A 17,370-nucleotide genomic window follows, 5' to 3' on the forward strand; every position below is an offset into this window, starting at 1 on the left:
AGTAATATTCCTTTAATGCCCCGTACACACGGTCGGACTTTGTTCGGACATTCCGACAACAAAATCCTAGGATTTTTTCCGACGGATGTTGGCTCAAACTTGTCTTGCATACACACGGTCACACAAAGTTGTCGGAAAATCCGATCGTTCTAAACGTGGTGACGTAAAACACGTACGTCGGGACTATAAACGGGGCAGTGGCCAATAGCTTTCATCTCTTTATTTATTCTGAGCATGTGTGGCACTTTGTCCGTCGGATTTGTGTACACACGATCGGAATTTCCGACAACGGATTTTGTTGTCGGAAAATTTTATCTCCTGCTCTCCAACTTTGTGTGTCGGAAAATCCGATGGAAAATGTCCGATGGAGCCCACACACGGTCGGAATTTCCGACAACACGCTCCGATCGGACATTTTCCATCAGAAAATCCGACCGTGTGTACGGGGCATAATACAGCGTCAGGCAAGGCAATGATCAGTTTGACATGCTGCAGCGTGACATAAGAGATGCTTTGTAGCTGCTGGTATGTACAGGACCATCCAAGACTGAGATCCCTCTTTTTAACCTCAGATAAATTCAGCTAAATTGGAAAAATGTTAGTTGCTACTATGAGAAAAGACTTGGGTTGGTAGGTACAGATAGACCTGTAATGTGGGACATTAGTGTCAGTTTGCTATACCATAACACAGTATTTTTGTTTCTGTGTGATTTGCTTTTCTAAATACAGGGCTGTGGAACTCCCATTCCTTGGTTGTTGGAAATGTGCCCGGGCAAGTGGGGAAATGTCTTCACTCTTTGCTGTCTCGTGCAGTCTTCTGCTCCTCCCCAACTCCTACGATTATACACTGCTCTAGAAAAACAACATCATGACATATTTTGCTGCACTTACACATGCTACTGTCTTGACAGTCCAACCTTTCAAAGTTTTTCATTCAAAAAAATACACTGTGGTGATTACAGTGTGTGTTGTAACAATGTCCAACAGAGTGATGTTTTCCGGGAACTGAGAGAGGAGCAATGGATTGCAGGGAGAGAAGGAGGAAACCAACCTTGAAGCCATGCACCAATCGGCTTCACCATTCTCCTGCCAGTGGGTGAGGACTCAGACTCTGGGGCTATGTAGGGGGGTGGTGGTGATCCACAGAAGGTTGTCCTGGCTCACTGGGTCCGACAAGTAGGAAGGTACTGGCTGTATCGCTGCTGCCATGAGGTAAGGTTGTTTTGTGTATTTGGTGGCTTCTTTTGCACAAGACACACAAAGATTCAGTGGGCCTGAATAAACTGATTGGCGGTTGTAGAGTGACCTGGACATTTTGTAGATAGGCAACTCCTATCCTCATATTGATTAGTGGTTCCAAAATAACTACTGCAGTAGGGAACAGACACAAAAGATACACTCCGCATCTTTCCAAATAACTGTTCTGCTTTATTATGACGCAATTGAAGGTTTGTATACACATGATTACGTAGGTATCACATTAATATTACAATTGTACTTTTATGGTAACAAGGGGCGTAACATAGGCAGGCTAATTCTAATCAGGACTTAAAGGACTGCAAACATGTAATGAAAACATTATTAGTGCCGTGTGCACAGTGAGTGCAGTGTGCAATACATATAAAATAGAATACAATTATATACAGAACTTACAAATTTCCTTTGCAATGTACACAGTATCGCATTCCTATTGCATTTTACAGAAAATATCATGTTAAAGCATGTAAAGTTAGGAAACCAGAAACCATGATCCTGATTGTTTTGCGCCATTATCCTCTTGATGTACTACTGCACACCTACATTGTATGAAATATTAACAGACTAATTTCCTGACTAATTATTTACTTGGTGCAAATTGCGCAATTTTTGTGTGACAGGTTGCACTTTAGAATTTTTTTTTATTTTTCGTCACACTAGTCACATCTTTCTGTTCAAACCCTTCAACTTGAACAATTATTTGGTGCATTCTATAAATCCATGTACCAAATATTTTGCACAATCAACAGTTTATCGGGTCCAGTATGAGGAAAACAAAAGTGAATGTTTTTCCCAAATCAATTGTTAATAATCTTGAATTGATTATTATATGGGAAGTATGGCATTCCTTCTAATGCTGCATCTGTCGCCTGCTGCCTCTAAGACTTAAAACTGAGTGATCAAAAACCACTGATCGCTCGGTTCTCGATCTTCAGTGAGCAGAGAGCTGATTGTCAGTTACTGCTTTCTACTCTGCCCACTCCAGCGGTCACTGGAGCACCAGGCTGTGGAGGGGGCAGGATCAGCTGGTTCAGGCTGAGCCAGCTGCAGGTTAAACAACTGTGCAGATCCCGACATTAAAGTCAGGATCCCTCCAGAGTCTGGAGAGGCTGAGTGACATCAGCCAACAGCAGACTTTTTAGCCTGCTGTCAGCTGAATACAGAACAAAGTGCATTCCTGTGACCCACAGGAGAACTAGGGCCAAAAGAGCTTTTGGTTCTACTTTTACTTAAAAAAAAAAACATTTTAAAGTGAGTGAATATACAAAGGGAATTAAAGAGCTGTTATTGCTGACCTCCTTCTAATTGTTGGTTGCTTGGCTGTCTCTGATTTTATACTTTGTGTCACTTATCTGCAGCGAGCTTGCAGATTGGGAAAGTCAGAACCTTTGACTTGCAAACTTGTTTCATGGTCAGTGATGCATAAAGTACTGAAACCGTCAATCCAGCATGTTCATCTATGATCTATGTGATCCACCCTCCTGTCAGCATATTCCTTCTCAGTAGACATGTGCAATTAGTTTCTTTCCGAATTCATTTTTCGACAGATTCGTTAATTCAGAAATATTCGAATGAACGAAAACCCGTTTAGCAACTTTTTCCAAAAAGTAAAAAATCCAACAATAAGAACAAAAATTTCAAAAGAATGAAAATTCGACAATCAGAAATAATTAACTAATTATTATTATATTTATTATTGTACACGATTTATATAGCGCCAACAGTTTACGCAGCGCTTTACAATGTAGAGGGGAGACAGCACAATTACAGTACAGTTCAATACAGAAGGGACAGGAGTGCCCTGCTCATAGAGCTTAGATTCTAAAGGGACGATTAAATTATAGGTATTGGAATTTCCTTTCAAATATGGCTGTTAGTGAACGTGATGAATACGAATTTATCCAAAGTTACAAATTACTTGAAATAATGAATGCTGCATCTAAACAAATGGAACGTAACAACTTAATAATAATTAAGAAGAAGAAGAAGAAGAAAAACGTTTTATTATTAATTTGTTACGTTCCATTAGTTTAGATGCGACATTCGTTATTTCTGATAATTCGTAACTTTGGATAAATTCGTATTTGTTACGTTCGCTAACAGCCAAACTTGAAAGGAAATTCCAATACCTATAATTTAGTAGTTAGTTATTTCACATTTTTCGTCCTTTCAAATTTTCTTTCTTATTTTTGGATTTCGAATTTACGAATTTATTTGAAATAACAAATTTCGATCATAACGAATGACCCGAAAAAGAAAAAAAAAAGAATGTAATAAAAACTAACAAATTTTTTGGCTGTGCACATGTCTACTGCTCAGTACATTTGCATGCTGCATACCTGTTTTGACTGGGGTTGGGCTTTTACTTGTTTTTTTTTTTCTGCTTATGTTTTAGGTTAAAAGTCTAAAAATGTGGATATAGCTTGACAAACGGTGGCAGTTATAAGCTATCTTGCTTTTCGTTTTCTGGTGACAGTGGGGGTGGTCTGTTTGTGTGGGGGCTCTGATTTTTTTTTTTCTTTGATTATGAAAGTTTAAAGATTTTAGTTCAGGCTGATGAAATGCCAGTGTAGGATAAAGTGTGACAGTTTTGCAATAAGAGCAGTAAAAGATTTCTGTACTTTGTCCTGTCTCAGACTTCCATGTTGGCACGCAGGACAGGTCAGGCGTTATTAGGTTTCATGATTTTAACTATATGACTGTTTCCAAAGTTGGCCATACACACGTTTTTTTTTTTTTCCCTTTGAGGCAGAGTTCACACTGCTGCGATGGCAGACATCGCATGTGATTCGCAGCGCACTGCATTCGGTCCAAACACGCACAGGACCCTTTTTTTTTTTTTTTTCGGACCAGAATCGGATCGCATGCGAATCCGATTCATGTCCGAACTGTCAGTTCGCAGTGCGATATGCGAGCTGAACTGGGGGTGTCGTTAACATTGTATGACACTCCCCAGCAGTTCGCATGTGGCAGTGTGAACTGCCGTGCGAGCCAGTACGATGTGGGAACCCGCGGTAGATTCGCAGCGTTCCTGCACCGCAGCAGTGTGAACCCAGCCTTAGTCAGAAGGCTGAATAAAAACACAGATTCCTCCATCCACACAGACAAGGTGGATGGCAAGTCCCCCTGAAGTGCATTTCCCTACATGATACAAAAGTACCATGTGATGCGGTTGCAGTGCATTCCCAAAAGTTGTGCATGCACTACTTTTAGTGCGATTTGAGCCCATTCAAAATGAATGGCTCACATCGCACCGCACTGAATCGCATGTGAATTGCACAGAAATGCTTTGCGCATTCCTGTGTAATTCATAGGGTGAACCAGGCCTAAACAAAGCTAAATTAAATGCACCCAAATGCAGGCAAACGCACAGTGTGAATTATACCATTTTAAATGATTGCATGCATCTACTGTATATTATACATTTAGAATTGTCTCATAAATGCATGTATGTCATTGCTATTGTGAATGGCGCCTAACAACTCTAAATTAGTAATGACTTGCATACATATAACAAAGCATGATTGGCATTTGGCTGAGTTTATTGTAACCAGAGCTGTGTTACTGGTTAAACAATCGTGATGTTTAAGGCTACTTTCACACTGATCTGCAACAAAAGCACGGTAAAAACGCATGCTTTTTTGCTGCGACTCTTTTTCCGCGTTTGTGGTGGGTTATTCACAGTACATGTGACTCAAAAACACAACACAGGTGCGTTTTTTTTCCGTTTTTTTTTTTATGCGCTATTGTCACAATTTCAATGGGGAGGTGTGTTTTTTTGTTTTGTTTTTGGTGCTTTTCTTTTTTTTTTTTTTTTTTTTTTATACCGCACCAAAAATGAGGAAAAAATATTTTTTTCACTGTCCCAGTGTGCCAGTGTGAACACGTACACAGAATTTAAAGGGAAGCTTTTTTTGGGCTTTTCTGGCACTTCTTTTTTTTTTCTTTTACACAAAAGCACTTCAAAAACTCCTCTGTGTGAAAGCATACATTATACAATTTTCTTATTTTTATTTATTTTAGATTTACCTTCAATTGTGTACTGCAAAGGCCTGTCTGATTGCATACAAATTTGAATGTGTTTAGGTTTGACCTCCTATTATTTAAATTTGATAAATCTAAAGGAAAATTGTATAATGTATGGTCATCCTTCCATTTCATTCTTGCATATCAAATTGCCTTTTTCAAGTTTGTCCTACTTTATTCCTGTCTGGTAAATATTGATATTTTTTTGGTCCACAGCACATACAGCGGCAAAGTGTTCCGTGCCACCTTAACATGCTTGGCCTTGGCACTGATCATTCCTTCGCTGGCAGCCATCTGTCTTCTAGAGAGCCCCATAGAGCCCCATGTGTTAAGGTAAGGCAATACAATATCATAGCTTTTCCTTTGCTTCTGTCTTCATTTTACAGGGCAGAACTTTAAAGTGCTCAGCTGCAGCAGACATTTTACTGTTGGGTTGAATTGATACACTTATTTCAAAATGAAAAAGGAGACACGTACAGTAAACATAGCCTACCTACTGAGCAGTTCAGGTTTTCTTCTAAAATGTACTGGAACACACCAGTTCACCCTTCTCACTTTTGTCTGGATTTTGGCTTTTGGAATGCAGAGCTGCTGATGATCCTAGAACGCCATATGCAGAAAACAATATGTAAAAAATAATACCAGTACTAAGAGGCTTTTCACAGCCACCAGTTGGATTCAAACCTGCCTTGGAAATGTGAATACAAAGGCAAGCGGTTAGAGGGGAAGTTATACATGACAAACTTTGGGAAGTACACTCTTGGGCTCCGTTCTCACTAGTGCGACTGCAAAGTCATGCAATTTCCAGTGCAACTTTGCAGTGTGGCTTTTTTGCAACCTATTGCACTCTATGGCATTCAAGTTGCAAAGAAAATTCTGGTTAGCTGCACATCTGGTTAAAATCACCTTTATTATAACATGTTCATAAAAGCAACTCCGAGATACAAATGTGGGGGAACTGCATCACCAGCTAACTTGTTTTAACATAGCTGTGAGCTATAATTAAAGTGATTGTAAAGGCTCGTTTTTTTTTTTTTTGTTTGTTTTTTTTTTTCCATTTTTGAAATAACAAACATGTTATACTTACCTCCTGCAGTTGATTTAGCAGCCTAGATCCTCCTTCTTCTTTGTTGCTCCTAGTCCCTCCCTCTTTTGAGTGCCCCTCAGCCAGCAGCTTGCTACAGGGGTCACCCAAGCCAAATCAGAGCTCCATGTATCCATTCAGACATGGAGCCCCGACCTGGCCCGCCCCCTCTCTCCCCTGATTGGCTGGCTGACTGACTTTGACAGCAGCGGGAGCCAATAGCGCCGCTGCTCTGTCTCAGCCAATCAGGAGGCGTGTACTGGATGGCTGAGAGGATTGTTGACATCGCTGGAGAGAGAAGGAGCTCGGGTAGGTAATGGGGGGGGGGGGGGGTGCTGGGGGGGCTGCTACACAAAGAAGGTTTTTTTATCCTAATGCATGGAATGCATTAAAGCGATTGTATACCCACACATACTAGCTCATTATGAAATACTTACCTGAGAACGAAGCCCCCGTATTGGAGCCCGGTCCACACCGAGGGAGCTGACATCTTGCCCTCGGTGTGTCTTCCGGGTTTGCAGCTCCAGCGCTGTGAGTGGCCGGATAAAAAGCCTTATGTGTGCAGCAGCCACCACAGCACCCCCTAATACTTACCTGAGCCCCATCTCTATCCAGCGATGTCCACGAGTCCCTCGGCCGTTCGGAACTCCCCTCCTGATTGTCTGAGACACAGCAACAGTGCTATTGGCTCCCGCTGCTGTCAATAAAAGTTAGCCAATCAGGAGAGAGAGGGGGCGAGGCTGCTTGCTGTGGGGGCACTCGACGGGAGGGAGGGGCCAGAAGCACTGGCGAGCGACCCGAGAAAGGGGAGGATCCAGGCTGCTCTGTGCAAAACCACTGCAACAGGGTAGGTAAGTTTAACATGCTTGTTATTTAAAAAAAAAAGAGACTTTACAACCATTGTAATACCTGTTTACTCCTGACAAATCCTAATACAGCCATTCTGCTTCCCATTATTAGAATCTCAGTAACCAGTAGACACTCTGCCACTGGACTTTTAAATGGTTGTAAGGACTTGAATTTGAGGACTAGGATCTGATGTTCAGAGTCTTTCCCAGGCATGCAGACATAAGCAAACAAAAATAAGGTGCTTAAAAAAAATATACAGGTGTTGGCAGACATACAGATTGTCATAAATAAAAGAGAAGTGTATGATTTCAAAATAACAAACCATCATACTCACCTAGGTGAATGCAGCATTGGTCCGATGCTGCACCTGCATCAAAGACCGAGAACTCAGCGATCAAAGACTTCTGATCGCTCAGCTCTCGGTCTTCACTAAGCAGAGAGTTGTGACTGTCAGTCTCCAGCTCTCTGCTCTGCCCCTCAAGTGCCTACTGGAGTGCTGGCCTGTGGAGGGGGTGGGAGCGGCTGGCTCAGACTCTCAGCGGCATGCTGATAAGCTGAGCCAGCTTTCCAGTCAGGCATCTGGGTGGACCCCAACATTTAAAGTAGGGATCCCTCCAAAGTCTGGACTGGCTTAGAGACGTTGGCTAAATAGGGATCACAGGAGTTCAGAACTATGTGCGCTCCTGTGACCCACAGGAGAAGTCGGGCCAGAAGGGCTTTGGTCCTGTTTCTCTAACACATCATCTATCCCAGTGCAGTAGCATGCCTAATAGCGTAAATGTTTTTCTAATGAGTGTTTATCAATATCACATGACACAAACTGTGTTCTAGAAGAAGCTAGTCTGTAAGCATGCTGTAACTTGCTGTTTACCTTGCTCAGAACGGCCAGTTTAGTCTTGTTAGCCATCTTAATTATGTCTTCAGTAAAGATTCTCAGGTAGTCATCGAACCCTGACAGCTGTCTATGTGTTGTCTTTCAGTAATTCTTTTCCCTGTCAGGTGCAATAAATCTTCCTGTCTTCTGGGTTATGCAAAGAATTCTGCTGTGTTAAGTTTTATGTGGAATTTTGAAGGCATGGGAGTGGAGATTTAATGGTTATAGACAGAAGAGAGTACATAAGAGGATAAACTCCAGGCAACTTTAAAAAACTGTAAGGTAAAGGTCGATTCCCCTTAATATGAATCTAAACAAAAATGTAATATATCGAGGCTTAGCAGTGCTCAGATGTTTTGGCTGCATTCGTTTTATTTTTCAGGCTTTTTACCTTTATTTTCATCTGGGTGTCCTGCAAGTAACACACTTTCTGTCCCTGGATGGCTATGCTCACTCCTCAACTGTATCCATACAGGGAACCATGTTTGTCACACAGGCTGGACTTCAAATGCATCTTTCCCTATGTTCATCTCCAATACATAGAGGGTTGGGGAGACTAACATTTTACACAAATGAGGTTATGTTGTTTTATGCATTAAATTCTAGAACTCCCAGTAACCCAAAAGGGAGACTGGAGCATAGGGATTTTTTTTTTTATTATGCCAATATAAAAAAAAAGATAAAGTAAAACTTTACGAATACATTAAAAAACCATATCCATGCAATCGCCATATTAGGTATACAATGTATATCGCATGAAAATCCATGGATCGACACGTTTTGCGTAAAATCTTACTTCCTCAGGATCCACCTTCTTGTATGATCTTAGGATATGGTGAATCGACTAGGGTAAGGCCATGACCCATTCTTACCTATGTAAAGCACAAATAATTTCCAATGTGGGTAGTACCAAAAAGGGAATATAAAATGACGTAATGTAGAAACACTAAACCAGTATCTAATAATGAAACCTAAATGCACTAAATCAACCTTTATAATGTAGATAACATAACCCACTCAAGCTTATGAACACACATAAACCTTAATTGGACATATCAAAGTATCCGGGAGTGTACAAAGAAAAACATAGAAGCTACTGCGAGGAGGACACAGAGAATTCTATCTTCTATAATACATAAATACATAGGGGATCCGACTCCTCGCATACTTCCCCCACAAGATCATACAAACTACACTTACCCTGAAAAAAACAGGGGACCAAAGTAATTTCCAATAGGTATATTCCAAACTATAAACGTACTCCTACCTGAAGCCTAGGTTCACACTGATAGTGGGATTGAAATCGTGCGAGTTCAGCTGAACTCGCACAATTTCATTCCCACATGTCAGTCCCACTTCAGAGCGATTTCAGAGACTTCTGTGCGGGTTCCTGCACAGATGTCTATTGAAATCGCACCAAAAGTAGTGCAGAAACTAGTTTTGGGAATTGGTGCGGTGCCGCAAAGTCAGCGTCGCTCCGATTCGGATTGTGCCATTGCCAGAAATAGCCGCCGATTTGGCATGCAATTTGACATGTCAATTCGCATGCCAAATTGCATCAATGTGAACCTAGGGACACATCAAGTAAACTATAAGAGTCGAATGCACCAAAAGTCGCTATAAATGTTTTGATGAAAGAATACAATTATCCATAGTGAACACAGATACCTACCAGAATAATCTGGCATCCCTAGAAGCCAGCTCATAGGAAATTACATGGGCACTGCATTTCTGGCAAGATTAACAAATATTTTCCGCTTTGCTGAAAATGTTCTTGGCCTAAAAAAAGATAACTAATACAGCCACCCTAGCTGACCGTAAATTGGCAATATATTACATTTTTGTTCTTGGGTTTAGTTATGGCTAAACGCTATGATATCAGTTTAAGGCTAGCATTGCTGGGTAAAATCTCCAGTATTCTTTTATGTCTCAGAGGCTCCTATAGAAAGATTTCCCCTCATTTATGTCTCCACCATCCAAAACACACAAGGGAATCGTCATGTGGAAGCAAGTCTTCTGGCATGTTCTGAGGAGTGTGACGCCTTCCTATGGCTTTTTACTGGCTGTGGAACTTGTGAAAACTCTATTTCTTTCTCGTACATCACGGGACACAGAGCCTCAGTTATTACTGATGGGTTATAGGGTATCACTAGGTGATTGGACACTGGCACACCCTAGACAGGAAGTTCAACCCCCTATATAACCCCTCCCCTTACTGGGGATACCTCAGTTTTTTCGCCAGTGTCTTAGGTGTTGGTCACGAATAAGATGTGCTGTGCTGAGCTCCAAAGGAATATCCTATACTGGGGCAATCCATGCAACTGGATCCATTCAAAGTGCTTTTTCAGGCCAAATTGGATGGTACCCGGGCCTCGTGTTCGAAGAAACAAGGTTTTACCTGTAACGCTTCTCTTTTTGGAGAGCTGAACCCCGGGACCCAGTATTTGTTTTTTTCAGTCATATCCCTGGCGGGGTGCTTTACGGGGCCAGAACTGCGGATCCTCCTATTCAAGGGTGCCCCAGTCTCTGAAGGTTTTTTCAAATGGAGCCCACCGTGAGAGGTGAAGATTGGGTCTGTATAACAGAACCCTGCAGCTGGATAAGGTAATGGAGACTCCTCAGGAAATTTTTAATTCTAGTAGGTTTTCTCCTTTAAGTAAATGTATGCTATGCCTAGTGTCACCACCGGGGGCTGTCAAGAGCACATACCTTTCATACCTGTTCCGTCTGTCTGTGTCCACGCTGTACGCTCCTCCAGCCAGGCTCCATGTAGGATGGGTTGGGGGGTTCTTTCCTTCAGGGATTCTCCTTCCATGGCTTAGGGGGGCCAGGGTGAGCCTGAGCAAGCAGTGGTGGTATACCGCACCACCCACCGCCGCTACCCGCCTTTTTTTTGGCAGGATCCCATCCACCGGCCCTTCTCTCTCTCCTCCGCCCCAGCCTCCCCTCCATGCTTGTCCCGAAGATCGGAGCCTCAGCTCGCGCGGGAAAGCACATGTTTTTGAAAAAAACGAGGGAGGGGTGGTCGGAGGAGGGGGGGCGGAGCATTAACGCGATGTCCGGCGTAATTAGACGCCCACATCGCTGGTTATACAGGCTATAAAGTGTACTCTCTTTCAGGTGCACACAGCCTATGGAGGGACACAGAGCTAACGGCGCATGTGAGGTGGGACACAGGCATTCTCCCAGGCAGCATTTGCTTAAAACACCAGACTGGGCATTGGTAGCAGCGGCAGTTGCTGAACTACATCCCTCAGCAGTCAGTGTTTTTTTGTGGTACCTCCACCTTTGTTGCTTGGCACTATGGGTAGAAGAGGTACAAATACCCCGAAAAATAGAGGCTCTAGGGGATCTCCCTCAGGCTCTGAGGACCCCCCTTCTGCAGCACCTTCCCCCCTTGAACGACCTGGGATGGCTGGCCAGGGTGAGCCGTCGGGGTCAGGGGATGCATCTGCTTCTGGCACTTCAGCCCCTGTATACATTACGCAGGGTTTTTTTTCCTCAACCATTAATGGATTAGAGGAAAGACTAATGGCCTTAATCGCATCTTCACTCAGTGGAAGAAAATGCACTAGGTCTAGAGGGAGACCCAGGACCCTCAAGCAGGGGAACTCTGGGGGAAAAAGGAGAGGAATCCCTCTCAGAGGATCGGGATGAGACTGATTCCTCTTCTGAGGAATCAAGTGGAGAAGGGCCCTCTTCAGCTTCTCAGGATGAGAAGGTGTTAGTGCAAATTCTTGCTGGATTGGTCCGCTCCACATTTAAGTTACCCCTACCTGAGTCAGTTAAAGAACCCTCCTCTTTGGGTTCACTGAAGCCTCCTCAAATAACACATGCTTTTCCTGTTCATAGTTTACTGGAAAAGCTCATTTATTCTGAGTGGGATCACCCAGATAAGCATTTTTTTTTTTTTTCCGCCTAAAAAGTTTGCAACACTTTATCCTATGGAGGAAAAATTTAGGAAAATGTGGGGTATACCGGCAATTGACGCCGCCATTTCCTCCGTAAATAAAAGCCTGACTTGTCCTGTCGACAATGCTCAGATGCTTAGGGATCCAACTGATAAAAAAATGGAATTCCTGTTAAAAAATGTTTTTTCCTTGGCAGGTTCAGTAGCTCAACCTGCAGTGGCAGCAGTTGGAGTCTGTCAATACTTGAGAGACCATGTTAAACAGGTCCTCAAAGTTTTACCTGAACAGCAAGCCCGGGGGTTGGCCAACCTTCCAGCAGCTTTATGTTTTGCTGTTGACGCAATCAGAGATTCTATCATCCAAACCTCTCGCCTTTCGCTTGGGTTGGTGCATATGCGTAGAATCTTATGGTTGAAAAATTGGTCAGCCGAATCACCATGTAAGAAGCTTCTGGCTGGATTTCCATTTCGTGGTGCAAGGCTGTTTGGAGAGGATTTGGACAATTATATCCAAAAGATCTCTAGTGGGAAAAGCACACTCTTACCAGTTAAGAAAACTGACTCTTTCCCCAGTGCTAGGAGCATTAGCCTCCAGGCAGTCGCAACAGCCTCCTCCGTCAGGCTCAAGAAATACATTTCAAAGTCGACCCCAGGGACCCCTTCCTGGGGCAAGAAGCTTACTAGACAAGATGCTAAAGCCTCTTTATGAAGGCGCGCCCCCGCTCGCTCGGGTGGGGGGAAGACTGCCACAGTTCTCAGGGCTCTGGCAGGAAGATTTCCAGGACAGATGGGTGATCTCCACGGTAACTCTAGGTTACAAACTGGAGTTCCGAGTATTCCCCTCATTTCCTCAGATCAAATGTCCCCAGAGATCCAGAGAAAGAGAAGCCTCTCCTTCTAGCGTTGGAGCGACTATTGTCGCAAAAGGTCATTGTGGTTGTTCCCACGGAAGAGCAGGGATTGGGGTTTTATTCAAACCTTTTCACGGTTCCAAAACCAAATGGAGGTGTCAGACCCTTTCTGGATCTAAAGGATCTAAACCGATTCCTAAAGATTTGGTCCTTTCGCATGGAATCAATTCGATCGGTAGTCTCCATCCTACAAGCTGGAGAACTTTTGGCATCAATAGACATCAAGGAGGCGTACCTGCATGTACCTATTTTCCCTGCTCATCAAAAGTACTTGCGTTTCGAAGTAGAAAAAACTCCACTTTCAGTTTATAGCCCTGCCTTTCGGGCTAGCCACTGCACCTCAGGTGTTTACAAAGATCTTGGCTCCTCCTCTGGCCAGATTAAGGGCCCAAGGTATAACAGTAATAGCATACCTAGACGACCTGCTCTTGATAGACCGGTCTGTAGCCTGCCTGGACCAGAACTTGGTCACCACAGTCAACTACTTGGAATACCTAGGTTGGATTCTCAACTTAGAGAAGTCTTCCTTAACCACTTCAGCCCCGGAAGGATTTACCCCCTTCCTGACCAGAGCACTTTTTACAATTTGGCACTGCATCGCTTTAACTGCTAATTGCGCGGTCATGCAATGCTGTACCCAAACAAAATTTGCGTCCTTTTCTTCCCACAAATAGAGCTTTCTTTTGATGGTATTTGATCACCTCTGCTGCTTTTATTTTTTGCGCTATAAACGGAAAAAGACCAAAAATTTTGAAAAAAAATGATATTTTCTACTTTTTGTTATAAAAAAAATCCAATAAACTCAATTTTAGTCATACATTTAGGCCAAAATGTATTCAGCCACATGTCTTTGGTAAAAAAAGTCAATAAGCGTATATTTATTGGTTTGCGCAAAAGTTATAGCGTCTACAAACTAGGGTACATTTTCTGGAATTTACACAGTTTTTAGTTTATGACTGCCTATGTCATTTCTTGAGGTGCTAAAATGGCAGGGCAGTACAAACCCCCCACCAAATAACCCCATTTTGGAAAGTAGACACCCCAAGGAAATTGCTGAGAGGCATGTTGAGCCCATTGAATATTAATTTTTTTTGTCCCAAGTGATTGAATAATGACAAAAAAAAAAAATTACAAAAAGTTGTCACTAAATGATATATTGCTCACACAGGCCATGGGCATATGTGGAATTGCACCCCAAAATACATTCAGCTGCTTCTCCTTAGTACGGGGATACCACATGTGTGGGACTTTTTGGGAGCTTAGCCGCGTATGGGGCCCCGAAAACCAATCACCGCCTTCAGGATTTCTAAGGGTGTAAATTTTTGATTTCACTCTTCACTGCCTATCACAGTTTCGGAGGCCATGGAATGCCCAGGTGGCACAAAACCCCCCCAAATGACCCCATTTTGGAAAGTAGACACCCCAAGCTATTTGCTGAGGGGCATGGTGAGTATTTTGCAGCTCTCATTTGTTTTTGAAAATGAAGAAAGAGAAGAAAAAACTTTTTTTTTTTCTTTTTTCAAATTTCAAAACTTTGTGACAAAAAGTGAGGCCTGCAAAATACTCATTATACCTCTCAGCAAATACCTTGGGGTGTCTACTTTCCAAAATGGGGTCATTTGGGGGGGGGGGTTGTGCCACCTGGGCATTCCATGGCCTCCGAAACTGTGATAGGCAGTGAAGCGTGAAATCAAAAATTTACGCCCTTAGAAAGCCTGAAGGCAGTGCTTTGATTTTCGGGGACTAGGCTCCCAAAAAGTCTCACACATGGTATCCCCGTACTCAGGAGAAGCAACAGAATGTATTTTGGGGTGTAACTTCACATATTCCCATGGCATGTTTGAGAAATATATTATTTAGTGACAACTTTGTGCAAAAAAAAATTTGTCTCTTTCCCGCAACTTGTGTCACAATATAAAATATTCCATGGACTCGACATGCTTCTCAGCAAATAGCTTGGGGTGTCTACTTTCCAAAATGGGGTCATTTGGGGGGGGGTTTGAACTGTCCTGGCATTTTATGCACAACATTTAGAAGCTTATGTCACACATCACCCACTCTTCTAACCACTTGAAGACAAAGCCCTTTCTGACACTTTTTGTTTACATGAAAAAACTATTTTTTTTTGCAAGAAAATTATTTTGAACCCCCAAACATTATATATTTTTTTTAAGGCAAATGCCCTACAGATTAAAATGGTGGGTGTTTCATTTTTTTTTTTCACACAGTATTTGCGCAGCGATTTTTCAAATGCATTTTTTGGGGAAAAAACACACTTTTTAAAATTTTAATGCACTAAAACACACTATATTGCCCAAATGTTTGATGAAATAAAAGAGATGATCTTAGGCCGAGTACATGGATACCAAACATGACATGCTTTACAATTGCGCACAAACGTGCAGTGGCAACAAATTAAATATATTTTTAAAAGCCTTTAAAAGCCTTTACAGGTTACCACTTTAGATTTACAGAGGAAGTCTACTGCTAAAATTACTGCCCTCGATCTGACCTTCGCGGTGATACCTCACATGCCCTCCCACTGCTTGTAAAAGCAGTCTAGAGGCTAATTAGCTGCTAGGATTGCTTTTACATGAAAGCCGACCGCTGGCTGAAAAGAATGATACCAAGATGATACCTAAACCTGCAGGCATCATTCTGGTATAACCACTCAAAGTCGTGAATGGCGTACCTGAAGACAAAAAAATGGTTAACAATAAAACACAGTAAACGGTAAAGTATAAAAAATTGCATACCTGAAAAGCAAACATGATAAAACATAATAACAATAAAACATTGCAGAATAGAATACAGTAAAAAAAGAGCAGAACAATAGAGAGAGAATAGAGAGAGAGAGAACAATAAAACTACAACAATTTTTTTTAATTTTATATATATATATATTATATATATATATATATATATATATATATATATATATATATATATATATATATATATATATATAATTTTTTTTTTTTTTACACTTTTTTTTGTAACTAACTTTTATAACTGTAACCGGTTCCAGGTTCGGGTTTCTCAAAATGCGATGGCATCTTGGGAGACCCTGTGAAGGTGTGCCTAGTCTGTGCAATGCTGTACCCTACGCTAATACTCAACTAGTGTATGGTAGCGTTCAAGACATTCACCAATGCAAAGACCAGGATTGTCAGGACAGGAGGGACAATAATAGTGGGTGTCACGCCTATATCCGCGCTTGCTGTAGACACAACATCTTTTTTGGGGGGGTTCGTTGGGTAGGGGTACTCGGGAGGACATAAAAATGCCTTTCGTGCAGCCGACTGCATTTGGTTGGGGATGTGAATGGGGGAAGTATGGGTGCTGCAGAAGTGGTGGGTTCCCAATTAGGATTGGCGAATGCAACAGGAAGGGCACTATGGGCACGACGGGCCTGTGTTTGTCTTCTTCTTGGTGGCAGCGGGACACTACTTGTGCTTGCCACCTCACCAGCTTGAACTGCATTTATGGGACTCGCCACGTCACCAAGTGTTACTGCAGTGCTGGTTTGACTACGACCGGGGTGTACTAGGCCGCTGGTGCTTGCCAGTTCCCCAAAACGCTACCAAAAAAACTGTTGGCGATCGCAGGGATCAGGCCTGACTCTGCGAATGCTGCAGTTATGCGTTTAGTGTTTTGTAAGTGACAGTGATCGATCGATATTGCACTTGGGTGGGCTGGGCTGGGCTGAGCTGGGCGGAGGGGCAAAACGCAGGTGCTAGCAGGTATCTGGGCTGATCCCGCTAACACTGCGTTTTTGGGAACCCTAAACTGCTGGGGACGCTAGTATAGATGTGATCAGATCAGATATTGATCCGTTCAGATACTATACCACTAAGGGAGGCGTATGCTGCGTGCGTGGGTGTTAGCGGTACTGGCGCTAATCTGACGCTGCCTGGGGCGATGCATATCACCGCCGGGGGATCAGGGGGCTAAACCTTTATTCGGTAATAAACGGCAGGTGCCCTGACACTATAAAAAATAAACTAACCAGCGTCACCCGTAACGGTTATACGGTGATCAGTGGTGAAAGGGTTAACTAGGGAGCAATCAAGGGGTTAAAACATTTATTAGGTAGTATATGGGGGTCCCTGTCGCTATAAAACGCTGACGGCAAACCTATATATTTACCTCCCTAACTAGCGTCACCAGTGACACTAATACAGCGATCAGAAAAATGATCGCTTAGTGACACTAGCGACGGGGGGGGTGATCAAGGGGTTAAAACTTCATTAGGGGGGGGTTAGGGGGGTACCCTAGACCTAAAGGGGGCTAACACTAACTGCCCTAACACACTAACTGTCACAAACTGACACCATGCAGTAATCAGAAAAAAAAAAAAACTGCTTGGTGTCAGTGTGACGGGGGGGGGGGGGGGAGGGGGGATTGGGGGGTGATCGGGGGTAAAGGGGGGTGTTTTGTGTGCCTGGCATGTTCTACT

General features: G+C 42.8%; 1 protein-coding gene across 3 annotated transcripts in view; it reads left to right on the forward strand.

Moving 5' to 3' along the window:
• APMAP (adipocyte plasma membrane associated protein) overlaps window positions 1-17,370 on the forward strand; it is a 63,455-nt gene that overhangs the window by 12,243 nt on the left and 33,842 nt on the right. The window contains exons 1-2 of one of the 3 annotated variants that reach the window (XM_073627948.1): window positions 868-1,096; window positions 5,500-5,616. In XM_073627948.1, the coding sequence (XP_073484049.1) occupies window positions 1,020-1,096; window positions 5,500-5,616 (194 nt within the window). In that variant the 5' untranslated portion in view covers window positions 868-1,019. Of the gene's footprint in view, window positions 1-867; window positions 1,213-5,499; window positions 5,617-17,370 lie in introns of those variants that run through there. The other 2 variants (XM_073627949.1, XM_073627947.1) reach the window with 2 other exon arrangements.

Source organism: Aquarana catesbeiana, linkage group LG04 (genome assembly GCF_042186555.1).
Source record: "Aquarana catesbeiana isolate 2022-GZ linkage group LG04, ASM4218655v1, whole genome shotgun sequence".
NCBI classification, from domain to species: Eukaryota; Metazoa; Chordata; class Amphibia; order Anura; family Ranidae; genus Aquarana; species Aquarana catesbeiana.